This window comes from Halichoeres trimaculatus, unplaced genomic scaffold (assembly GCF_033239565.1).
Source record: "Halichoeres trimaculatus isolate MK-OKI-2021-1 unplaced genomic scaffold, fHalTri1.1 fHalTri1_scaffold_10, whole genome shotgun sequence".
Taxonomy (NCBI): Eukaryota; Metazoa; Chordata; class Actinopteri; order Labriformes; family Labridae; genus Halichoeres; species Halichoeres trimaculatus.
In genome coordinates this window covers 34,028,150-34,041,455 of record NW_027437187.1, presented here as the reverse complement: position 1 = coordinate 34,041,455, position 13,306 = coordinate 34,028,150, and the positions used below count along the sequence as shown (strand labels likewise).

General features: G+C 36.7%; 1 protein-coding gene across 1 annotated transcript in view; it reads left to right on the top strand.

Annotated features, from left to right (window-relative positions):
• Nucleotides 1-13,306, top strand: part of glg1a (golgi glycoprotein 1a) — a 50,679-nt gene that overhangs the window by 15,995 nt on the left and 21,378 nt on the right. The window contains exons 2-4 of the mRNA XM_074677524.1: nucleotides 4,655-4,684; nucleotides 4,876-4,962; nucleotides 10,181-10,396. Coding sequence (XP_074533625.1) covers nucleotides 4,655-4,684; nucleotides 4,876-4,962; nucleotides 10,181-10,396 — 333 coding nt within the window. The remainder of the gene's footprint in view (nucleotides 1-4,654; nucleotides 4,685-4,875; nucleotides 4,963-10,180; nucleotides 10,397-13,306) is intronic.

The following is a 13,306-nucleotide window of genomic DNA, read 5'->3' as shown; positions in this document are numbered from 1 at the left end:
TTCCCTGTTGTTGTGTTAGATTACTGCCCTGTTGGCTGCTCACAGAGAGACCAAAAGTTTCACCCTGAAATTGATTACTGACTGGTTGTTTGGGGTTTTCTTTAAGGCGGTGAGTTTGCGTTTTAAACCTGGATCTTGTTTCTTCATATTTTAGATTCTTCATTTTTGGACTTTCTCCAACAGAACGCTTCACTCAGAAGCTATAAAACAGGTTTTAGAGACCACAGCGTAATCCCTGAGGGTAAAAACACTGTAGCTGCCAAACAAAACCTTGTTTTGCTGCAAGTGTCTCACAACATTGCACAGATGATTTGAGATCATGCGATCAAAGGTGGGGATAAAATTATTTATTTAATGTTTTAACAGCAGATAGCTGTTTGTCTGAACCAGAGGTCTGCAACCTTCAGTTTCACAGGAGACATTTTGGCCAAGTGGATAAAATTCTTTACATAGTTAAAATGTAGTGAATATTTATTATAACGAGCAGTTTTTTTTATTTTAAATAAAATTTATTAAATAAAAATAGAATAAACAAATGAGTAAACTCAATTTAATGAAATAGTACATGTGATATCTTTGTTTTTGTTTGTAATAAATTTGCAGTAATTTTCACAAATTAAAAAAAAAATTGACATTGCAAAAAATTTGCAAAAACACAATTAAAAAAAAAAATCTCCAATTTTTTTTTAAAAATATATATTTTTTATTTTTTTTCTGAAATTGTTAGTTTGACCAAAAAAAAATAAAAAAAAATCCAAATTTCAATTTTTTTGAAATTTCAAAAACTTTGTAAAAATTTCACAAATTGTTAAAATTCCAAAAATATGCATTTAATCAATAAATAAAACTTTATAAAATTTGAAAAATAAATACATAAATAGAAATTCTGAAAATTTGCAATGAGCCATTTTGCCTCAGTTCACCTTTGTTTAAGTCATTCTGGAGCCGCAAAATCTTCTTAAATTTCACTATAAAGACTAAAAAGTGGATAAAATTCTATACATAGTTAAAATGTGGTGAATAATTGTTGAGAAGAGAAGTTTTTTTTAATTTAATAAATAAAATGAAATAAATTGAAATAAAATAAACAAATAAAAAAATTGATTTAATGAAATTGTACATGTGATATCTTAGTTTTTATTTGTAATAAATTCGCAGAAATTTTCACTAATTTAAAAAAAAATTAACATTGCAAAAAATGTGCAAAAACAAAAAAAGACTTAAAATATCTCCAAATTCCTTTTTTAATATAGAATATTTTTTTTAATTTATTTTCTGAAATTGTTTAGTTTGCTTATTAAAAAGAATGCAAATGTTTTTTTTTTTTTTAAGTTTCAAAAATTTGCAAAAATAAAATAGAATTGAAATATAATAATTTTTCAAAATTTTTAAGCAATTTTGAAATGTCAAAACTTTCTGAAAGAATTCGCTAATTTAAAATATGGCTCAACTCTTAGTTTTTGTAGTTGTTTGCTAATGTGTTGCCACATATTAAGCATCTGAATTAAACCGGCTCGTTGGTAGTTAAATAAATCCATCCACACAGAATTAAAATCTGTTTTTTCTTCAAAATTTTTTTTTTGGGGGATATTTAGTTATTTTACCAAGGCTGTTAAACTTGAGGTTAGCCACAGGTGCATGGAAAGTTGGTGGGCTGGCTTTGTTGCAAGATGTGATGCAAATTTAGTTAAGCAAAGTGCATGATTTTATTTAATGTCAGTGTCTTTGATCAGCAATTCCCCACTATAAGAAAAAAAAACGTTATTTCAATGATATTTTTTTAAGCTACAAGGAGCCACTTCAACATGACTGAGTGATACAAGAGTTGCTAGTCCACTGCTGCCTCTTAAGATTGGTTGTTTTGGGGGATGAGTCAACAGGCTTGACTGCTGCAAATCAATTTATTTGAGATATTTCTTAAGGTTGCTAGCAATTCAGTTCACGTAATGTGTTTCAAATTTGCAATTGTCTGACTTAGTGCTCCTACATCCTGTTTGGCATGATATGGATGGAAAGAAAATGATCTTTCAGAGGACATCCTTTGAGTTTTCCTGACAGGATTATGTTGCAGCAATCACAGCATGTTTGAAAAGCTGGCTGAAACATTCTGCCACAACATTCTTAACCTATGAGACCCTTAAAATCTAAAAAGTAACACCATTCTCTTTCCTGCTGCCTCCTCATTGTTGGGATGTCTCCTCTTTTTTCGACCAACACAGGACTGAAAAGACGAAAATGTGTTGGACATGCAGATCCCCTGACAAAGAATGGATTGACGCCCACATGAGTCACATTGGGCTCTGCAGCTCTGTGATGTGATGTTTTGCTGCTCGGTCCAGGGGTGACTGAGTGTTTGCAGAGGTGGGGCTTTGTCCTGAAACAGAGGGAACAAAGTAAGAAAGACTGAAAGGCTGCAGCGAGAGATAAGTGAGGGAAAATTGTGAAAAGCTACAACCCGAGTTCTCTGAGCCTGAGATACAGTCCTCTTATGATTTGTTTTGTCTAAATTTTTTAAAGGCTGCATTTCCTGGCAGAAAGAAATGTGGAAAAATGAGCACACGGGAGGCCAGAATGAAATATATTTCTAATAAAATGTTCATAAATCTCTTTATTGACTACAAACAAAGTTGGCAATTTTGCTTGAAAGCCACAGCTGATTGATTTAACCCTGCTTTCTGTTGATATGGTTGCTCTAAATATGTGCTTGTGCTGCTGTTTGACTCACCTGCTCCATCAGGCTAAACAGCAGCCTGCCAGCTGTACGTTCTGCTTTTCATTCATCATTGTGCTGACACTGAAAAGCTCACCTTGTATGAACTATAGAAAGAAACGTGCAGCTGCTTTCAGGTGCAGGTCAGAAGTGCTGGATTCACATGTTGACGATAAGGAAAACATCTGACTTTAGCCAGGTGAGTGTGTCGGCCTCAAATAACATCATCAGAAAAGCTTCGTTCTGGAACATGAAACCAGGACCAAAACAGTTAGCAAATAATCCAAATTAGTCATGTTTGCTTTTTGTGCTGCCACACCTCATCCTAAAACAGCATTCTGTGGAAGTTTGTGAACCCAGGAGATCCGTTTCTGGTACACACCGCCTACCCAGTGTGTGGTTGGCTGTGGAAACGGATGCAGAGACGAGCTTTTCTTAAAGATAATGGTTTATGAAAGTTTCATTAAGCCCATGCAGTGAGATCCACTACAGAGCCATGTCGGTTTTAATGCAGTGACTCCATCCAGTATTGGTTTCTTCAGTTTATCTGACTCTTATAATGATGTTACGTACCGTAGATGATTATTCATCATTTCACCTTCAGGAGAGTTATTCTGGATCTGTTGAATATTTGCTCACACTGTCTCTCACAGAATGATGAACCTCTTCCTGAGACTTAGCCTCTCTGGAGTGGCTTTTTCCATAAATCTCGCCTCCTTGTGGCATTATTACTCTGCTGGACTGAGAAGAAATGGGCTTGAAGCCAAACATAACACTGTTTTCTCATAATCCAAAGGAATGTGTATTCAGGAAAATCCATCATGTTGTGTTAAAACAAAAAGCTGTCTGTATGTGTTACTCAAAGTGGAGAATCAGCCATCTGGAAACACAAAGAAGCTGTCCAAAGATTCCCCTTAAATACTCAAATATCAATACTTAAAATTACTGTTAGACAATTAGAGGCCTCATATGAACTGATCCGCAGCTCTGGTGTCAGTGTAGACGAGTCAGTCTGGGTCATATTTCCACCACGGTTTATTTTTCTTCACTCGCACTGGACCAGTGAGTCAGTGCAGGGCTGTTCATAACATCTGTCAGTCCTCCATCCACCTACGACCAGGCTGAGCCCGCCCGTCTGTGTATCACACTACATTTCAGGGCCTGTGCAAATAGCATTGTGACACTTGTGTGTGAGGCACACTGTAAATAAACCACACACACACACACATGAATATTCAAACACACACACAGACAGCCTATTCCTGGTTCACGCTGCGGCTGCCATGTGGAAAACTGTCAGAAACTCTCCGGCCATCTGCAGAGCTGTGATTTCAAAGGCACACACACACTCACACACACACAAACACAGTCATTCCTCCATTGGGAATCGGGCAATGATTGGGTTTCTGTGGCTTGAGGGAGGGGGTGGCTGTTAGTGTGCAGTTTGGCTGCTTGTAGAGGCAGGAAGTCAGAAGGGTCACTTCAGGTCGGCTCAGCAGGAAAATAACTCGGTGGCCACACGTTGGCCCCGGAACCTGTGTCCTGAGTCAGGGACCGCCTCGCTGGAAGGAGGCCACCGTAAAGGTGTGTCCTGCTGGGAGCTAGTGGGCCAGGACTGCAGCGCCTCTGCAGAGGTTTAAAGGGGAATTCCAGTGCTTTAAAAAAAGGAAACTGGGCTCTATTTTTTTTGTGACCCAAATGACGACAAGGCACATAAAGTTTTAAATTTCCCCAGTGTATTGCTTGTTTTAGATCTTCTCAGGTAAATTATTGAAATATATCAACAAAAATACGGGAAAGATTTCTTTGATGCCACAAAACTCCCGAAGAGACAAAGTCCGGGTCCGGATTGAAAAGTTTGGGAACCCTTTGTCTTAGAGCCTCTCTTGAACCTGAAGTAATCTGAGTTTTTGACTCTAACTTCGTTCTCTTCTTCTTTTCCAGGAAACAGAGATTGCTGCTGAATGCAACCATGTAAGTTTCCACCAAACTCCATTTCCCAGGATTCCTCACGTTATCATCTTATCCTATAAAGTCTCAATTAGCTGTACCTTGATGTAGGTTTTTCTTTTACAGTTACTGTTGCTGTTCTATTCTCACATGTGAATTGAGGATGTGTTAATCCCTTTAGATCTTATGATGTTTCTGTGTCTTCTCTCCATCAGCTGCTCTGGAGTTTCAAGCTGAATCTGACCACCGACCCCAAGTTTGAGTCTGTAGCTGTGGAAGTCTGCAAGAACACCATCTCTGAGGTCAGTCACCTTTTATCTGTGTGTCTTACTAAGTGTTTATGCCGTCTTTCACGTCAACTTGAACATTTTGTGCGTAGCTTTCACACCTCAAATGCATCTGTCAGAAAACTTTGAAGTAGATTTGAGTTGCCTGGTGAACTCAGAAGATTTCAGACGTTGCGGTACAAGAATTATCTCACATCTCATCTGTGTTTTCTCACCTCGCTCCTCGAGCAGCCTCCTTGTTTGTTGTCAGTGCACACACAGCTGCTGTAGCGAGTGTACAAGAACAATCCTGCTTCTCTTCCCCGACGCTCCCAGACACATATTTGGATTCCTCTCAGAACAAAACACCAGAAAAGAAAAACAGAGGAGTTTAAGCCGAACCTTTGTCTGTTCTATTCTGTGTTTCAGTGTTTTTTTATTCAAGTTTGTCAAATAAAAGATTTTTTTTACAGCAGAGATCCAGCTGAACGCAGGGTAGATGTTTGTTAAAACTTTGCCTTCACAGTCCAATAACCCCTTAAATGTATCCTTAATGTAAACATTGCTTTACTTTCCTCTAGACCTGGGTGACAAATTGATTATATTTATTAATCCCAGTTTTTTTTATGGATGATTTAAAAAAGAAAAGTTTGAATTTTCCCTCCTGCTATTACCCACTTTTTAAACCGCATCAAGCTCTGACTTGGCGTGTGTGCAGGATGATTTGACAGTTCACTAACGAAACAAGAGAAACCTAAATGTCATAACAATGTTCATGTGCATCTTTTACACCCAGTACCTTGACGGACACGTTTCTTATGGTCTCTATCAGCAACCCAAAGAGTTGAATATAAACCAGACCTCTTGTCAGTAAACATCCAAAGCCCTTTCCTTCAATACTTTGTTTTCTGTCTGATCATTTTTAGATTTAGATAGTGAAGAAATATACTTAAGTTTTTTCACAACATCCCCACCCTACTGGAGAAAATTCACCTTTTTTTGTGATATGGCCAAATCATTCGAGATGCACGATATATCTGTGTCAATATCGGTATTCGGCGGTATTTACTCAATAGCTGCTGGCATTTTCAGAGGATCTTGAACAATCTTTCAAGACCCAAATAATATTGTTTTCTATGACTATGTTAACACCAAAACCACCTAAGAAGAGTGGACTCTCTACTTTTATGTCTCTCTTCCTGTTTTTGATCCAAAAAAAAGACAAAACACACTTTTTTGGTCGCGTTCATCCTGGGCGCTCCATCCTTTGATCCTCTCTATGATCGCTGTTGTCTTTTCTCCCGATTACGCCGCTCTTTCTCCCTGAACTACCTCGACACATCATCTCAGATTGTTTTGTGTTTTGTTTTGTTTTTTTCCAGTATCGATATTGGAAAATGTCAAGTTTCTTTTCAGCTGTGCAGTGATCCCAACTTGAAAGTAGACTGGATTTTACTCCTGATGCATGACGAGACAGATTCTTCTTAGATTTGCCACTTTATTCTGTTTCAAGGTTAAAAAACTTTTAAAGTAAGCAGACCAAATACAACAGTGTTTGGAAAACAATACATATAAATCATCAAAGTAAGCACAAAGTTTGAGCATTTTAAAGAAAGAAAATCCTCATTCTTGCCAAACCTATAAATTTAAATAAATTATGTTTAATGCAAGTTTAAGTTTGTTTTTCTTACAAATAACTGAAACTTATTTTTCTTTAATTTCCTTTAATCTTCAGAGTTAACCTACTGAGTTTAACACTAAAAATAAACACAAAGTTTTGCTTTGCCTAAACTAAAGGAATGATTTCAAAACAATAAATATTTATTTTTATTTATGATTCCTTTACATTATGTTAGTATTTTATCATCTATCTTAAATGCGTTAAGTAGACAAACAACAAGGGAACAAAGGGATGCAGGCACACGTGCAGAGCGCAGGCCCATGGTGCCAGTGTCGTCAGGACAACATCTTGCAAACTATGATTGTTGAAAAGGTCAAGAGTCTTACCGGCTGCCTCTTTGGTTTCTGCAGTTAACAATGTCTGCACAGCTTCGCTATTTGTCAGACGCGCATCCCTCACCTGCTGCATCAGGAGCGTAATGTGAAAGTAGGTCAAACCCTACCGGACGGAAATCTGCGCTTTTAAGTGGTGAAAGATTATTACCTTATATCAGTGTATCATTTTAAATAATCGCCATGTCCCCTACTTAGCAGCATAAGGTGATCATTAATATTTAAATTTCTCATTAATTTGTTTATTTATCTTCATAACTGCACGTGACTATCTTTGTTTGATCAAAACTTACTGAAATAAAAAACACATAAATAACCTACTCTATCATTTATTTCTACTTAAACTTAGCTGGTTTTAGAGGATTTTTTTTCTAAATCATTTTAAACCTCTTGTTAAACATACTGTTAACTGAAATCCATCCACTGATGAGCAGAGCAAGATAATGTACCTCCAACGAGTTACGCTCTGACAAGCAGGGGCGGGTCCAGACTTTTTAGACTGGGGTGCCACTTTAGTGAGAGTTGGGTTCCACAAATGAGGCTTAGGGCTAGCGTAGCTTGGTAACCATGGTAAATTAGCCAGTGCGACAAGCCTGGTCCCGGGCAAGGTTATAATAGTTAGCTAAAACGAAACTAAAAATGAAAAATAAAATTTAAAATACATTGCAGTTAACTCAAACTAATAAAAACTAGAAAAGAAAACAAAAATGATAAGTAAACTAAAACTGTATCTTGTGTTCACAAAACTAACTGAAACTAACCAAAATGATGGACAAAATGTCCTTAGTTATAGTTTTTGACGATATTAATAGCCTTTAGGATTTAAATTAATCTAACACATTTTCCCAACCAATTTTAGACAGTTTTAGGCAGTTGTCAGTGCCGCACAGCACCATCCTAGCGGCGCATATATCATAGGGACGAGCTTGTTTACTGCACTGACTGGCTGTGCGCTGTGCTGCGACGAAACGTAGTGGAGCAATGAATCAGAGCATCTGTAATAGTTTAGATTAGATTAGATAGGAACTTTATTAATCCTTTGGGAAGGTTCCCTCAGGAAATTCAGATTCCAGCAGCAAGTAACACCGTAGTACAAAAAAAGATGTGCAGAATACATAAGAGTAGAAAGAAGATAAAGAAAAACACAGGTTCTATACAGCAAAATACAAAATAAATACAAACAATAGCAATAATAATAAAAATAATAAAAATACTGGCAATAATAATAATAATAATAATAATAGTGACAATATTAGTGATAATAATAATAATAATAATATCAATAACAATTTAATAATAACAATAATAATAATAATAACAATATTATTATTATTATTATTAATTGTTACAGAGTCCAAGTTTTTATTTATTGAAGCTCATATTATATTGTCTTTTAATTATTTATGTTAATATTGTTTTTATGCAATTTATGTCAACATTATTTTATATAATTTATGCTTTTATACTAAGTTTATATTATTTTCATGTGTTTAAGGCAGCAGCCAACAGTTCAGTATCAGCATTGACTGAGCAGTGAGCACTATGTTGGACTTGAAAATAAACAGTATTACAAAATATTTACTCTGACCTTTTTGAATCCTGCACCTGGTTAATAAGGTATGAAAAAACTAAAAGTAAACTGAAACTAAACTAAAACTAAGCCTTGTTGCAAAAATCAAAACTAAATAAAAACTAGAATGCCCGCTCTAAAACTAATTAAAACTAAACTGTAATGGAAAATAAAATGTCAAAACTAACTAAAACTAAACTATAATGACAAATCCAAAACTATTATGACCTTGGTCCCGGTCAGGCTAAATGTCAGGGTTACCTTAGCTGCGTCTCAGAGAAGGTCCCACCAGCTTCTGAAAGACGTCTTGTGAACTGCAGGTGTCACATTAAATTAGTCCAGAACTGTAATAAATGATGTTCCTGGTCGGAAACATAACTTGAGACCTTTCGGTAACTTTAATACGAATTGTGACTGGAGCGTACCACCCCAGTCATATTAGACTGGAATAACTGTGAATCAAGACATGTCAGATACCAGACTCTCTGTCCCTGATGCAGGAAAGTCAGTGGCTGAGTGGTTAGAGTCTCGGATGCACACTTGCAGTAATTCCTGTTTTATTTTCAGCGTGGGTTCGATCCCACCAGTGGTAGCTATTTGAAAAAATCAGATTTTCTTTCTTCTGTCACCCTCAAAGTACAGTCAACATATAACAGAATGAAGGCACAAATTGTTTTATGATATAAAAGTTTACAAAAGCCACAATTTTACACAGAAATACCTTCCTTTACCATCAGTCTGTTCTGATCACGATGATAATGTAAAGGTGATTCCACATGGTGAGATAACTTTGTGTCTTCCTCCTTATTCAAATATAGGGCACTGTACCACTATCATCTCTATTAAGATAATGACATCTCATCTATACATGTTTTTTCCTACCGTTTTAGTCAGTGTTTGATGAAAACATCACCACATAAAGTATATACAGCAGAAACAGTCAGTGTTGATTTGACACATAAGCATGCTACAGTACCGTACAAGCTTTTTCAGCTGTTTTTCAATTCAATATGTATAAAATGATGCAGCTTGCAATGTGAATGCTAAGAAGTCTTTCTCCTTTAAAACTACAAAGTGAAGTTGAAACAGAAAAACAGCTGAAACTTGAGGCAAAAAATTGTAAATCAAACTTTTTGTGAAAAAACCAGGGATTTTATTTTGAAGCCGTATCACCCACCCCTACTTTCCCTTTGCAATTCATTAGCTCTTCTGCTTTTAGAAGCATCGATCACTTTCACTTTGTGGTTAAGAGCATATCACACACAGAGAGGAGACACAGAGAAACTTCACATGCAGAGCAAAGACGCCAAAACCTCAGCAGGTTTAGAGGAGGTCTGACTGTCAGTTTTCTCTACCTCTGCAGTCCCCCCTCAGCTCTACAGAAATCTTTCAGCGTCTGAAAGCTCAGAGCTGTGGTTTTTTCACTTTGGTTGCTTGATTCAGCTTTTTTCTACCAACCTGGTTCGCAGCAGGCAGCCTTTTTCATGCTCTGATAAACCAGTAGCAAACCACAAACAGACACATGATACCGTCTGGTGCTGAATGTTGTATGTTAAAACAAAGCCTGGAGATAAAGACAGTCGAACAGGGTCATGCTGATTTGTTTTTCTGTCACATATAAGCAAGAAATCATCAAATGTGTTTAAGTCACCTGTGCCCATCTTCTCTCAGATTAAAGAATGTGCGAGGGAGGAGCTGGGGAAGGGCTTCCTGATCTCCTGTCTGGTGGATCACCGTGGCAACATCAGCGACTACCAATGCAACCAGTACATCACCAAGATGACCACCATCATCTTCAGCGACTTCCGGCTGATCTGTGGCTTCACGGAAAAGTGTCGCGAGGACATCGAGGCTCTGCGCTGCGGCAGCATCAGCACCGGGGAGAAGGTGAGACTGACGTTAAAACTCGAGTCTGACTTCATCCTGAGACTTCACTCGAAGAGGTTTAAGCCCCAGATTATACAGTTGAAGACAAAATTAATAGCCCCCCTATAAAATTTCATTGCTTTGAAAGTATTTTCCAAGTGCTTTTAACCAGAGCAACAAACTACTTTTAAAAACAGCATTTTTAGACATCCAAGTTTTATTTGGGATACTTATATTATTCAATTTTGCACACAGAAATAAGAATACTCTACAAAACACAAAAACTTCCAAACTTGTAAGATTCTTTTTTATATAAAATTGAACATGTGTTGTCTTAGTTTTTTATTTTTGATAACTTTGCAAATATTTTGAAAAAAAAAAAAAGAAAAATCAGTAATTTTATAAATTTGCAAAATTTACAAAATGTGAATAAGTTGGCCCAAAAAAAAAAAAAAAAAATCTGCAATTTTTTTAAAATGTGGAACTTGAATAATTTGAAAAAAAAAAAACAAAAAAAACCAGAAATTAACAAAATATGAAATTTGCAAAAATAAAAAAAATGGATTTTTTTTCCTGAATTTAAAAAATGGAAAATAAAAATTGAAATTAAAAAAAAATTGCAAAAATCTCAAAATACTGAAAGCTTTCTCGCAAGAGGTAATGCATATTTAATTCAACAAAATATTAACACGTGATTTTTATTTAGTCACAATGTCTTTAATCATCAATACCCTCTGTAAGAAAAACATAAATTCTTCATTTTGATCATATTTTTTGAAAGCTACAAGGAGCTAATAATAATGTCCCTGGTCATTTTAGCTTTTTCTTAAATAATTATTTTTTGGTGTGCAAATATAAATATTTTGTGCTTTCTAAAGAAAACTTCTATCTTCAGAAATGGTGTGTTAAAAATTCCTTGCTCTGTTTAAAAAGTACTCAGAAAAATCTTGAAGAAACTTGAAATTTCATGGGAGGCTAATAATTTTGTCCTCAACTGTAAGTGGTTGAGATTACTATGAAATTACTAATGCTTAATGATCACAGGTCAAATTAATGTCAGCATAATAATAAAACAACAAATCTTTGCTTTCCTTTTACCACTGATGGCTGTTAGTGGTGTTTCTTTGGTGGTTTTTTAAACTTCATCACAGCTCACATCTAATAAAGTCCAGAAACTGTGTTAGCATTCAGACTCAGCTGGAATGAGAAAAGAGAAGTTTGACAGGCGCTCGTCATCCAGAGCGAATCGATCTCCTCCGAACGTATCTCCCCGCTGCTGAGCCAAAACCCCAAAACTCATAAACCTGTTAGACACGCGCTTATTACGGGATGTTCGGCGCCACAATTAGAACTCAGAGCAAATTATTTATTCCTCAGAGGGAAGGAAAGTCTGTTTCATTATCAGGAATTTGTCACAGCTGCTCATTTTAATGTGTCGGAAGGAGAGATTAGACTGACCATGTTTACCCAGGCACAACCCTTCTCTCATCACACTGGAATAAAAAACACAAGACGCACTCAGACTAAATGATTTCTGGAGTGAAAGAAACCTCATCCTGAGGATTAGTAATGCTTTAAATCTCCACAGTCATTACTCTAAAAGATGTGACATTTGCATTTTGAAAATATATTAAAAAAAGATTGTTTTTCCCAAAGGAGAGCTCAGCGTTTCCATGCTCTTTTCTTCTACCTGAACACGGATGGATGACTCATTTTCGTGTGTTTATTCTCTGTGAAAGCTTCTCAACAATAGGGATGGGTTATCTTTGTTTAAGGACTGAACAGGAAAAACATCTGACGCATAAATAATGTTTTGATGGCAGTGAAGTTCATCAGACATGGAGAGCAAAGGCCAGATGCCAATCTGGAAAAAGGCCAGCATGAGTAATATAACACCAGATCAGGGCTCTGACTCAGCTGAGACTGAAGATCTCGCATAATAATGAGTTTCTACCTCCATGGTCAGCTCATCTTCACCTGTGTAAACCTGGGTGGCCAATGAAAAACCTCTGTAGCCGAGGAAAATATGATACGGTGTAGGGCTGCAACTAACGGTTATTTTCAAAGTCGACTAATTTATCGATTATTTTTCGATCAGTCGATTAATCACGATTATTTTGAGTTTCAACCTAATTTGGCCTTTAAAATGTGCAGACCTTTATAATTCAACCTGTGTGTTGCATTTTCACTGCATTTACCTAGAGTTGGGTTCTCACCTCTGATTGGTCAGCCCTGTGTCATGTTTGTTTGTTTGTTTGTCTTTATTTCATTCATGATGACATAAAAAAATAAAAGTACTATACAAAAAAAAAAAGAAAAATCTCAGAATGAATGAAGTAGGTAACAGGGAAATGAAGTTGTACAGAGTGTTACACAGACCGCTTTTTAGTGACTTTGGGCTTGTTTTCTAATCTTTATTTGATTATTGGGGCTTTGCTCTCTGTATGATCCAGCCTGACTCTCTCCCAGCTCTCCATGACAACACGTTTAGTTTCGTTTCTCTACATGCGCTATTTCACTCATGCACACTCTGCCCCTCCTCCTCCCCGCTAAGTGTTACTGGTGCAGTGTGAGCTTGAGAGTGAGAGCTCCTTCAGATAAATGTCCTCTCTTTTAAAAAGTTAGAGTTTCTCTTCGTCCTGGCAGACTACCTGCGTTTGTTTATATCTGGCACGCTGTGCGCGGACTGATACACTAAGCGGCTAGCGCCTCGTAGCCAGCTGTGGCTCTGCAGTGGAGGTAGCGCCGTTTTACGACACGATGAGAACTAGAGCCTTATTTAGCGGTGTTTTTGTGTGAAAGCAACGCGCTGAAAATTCTCTAAATAAAGCGTGAATGCAGACCGATATCTGATTTTTTCGGTGGGAGTCCGTTTATTTGTGTTTTTGGTCAAATAAAATATGGCCCCGTCTGAGTGCAGAGGAAACCGGT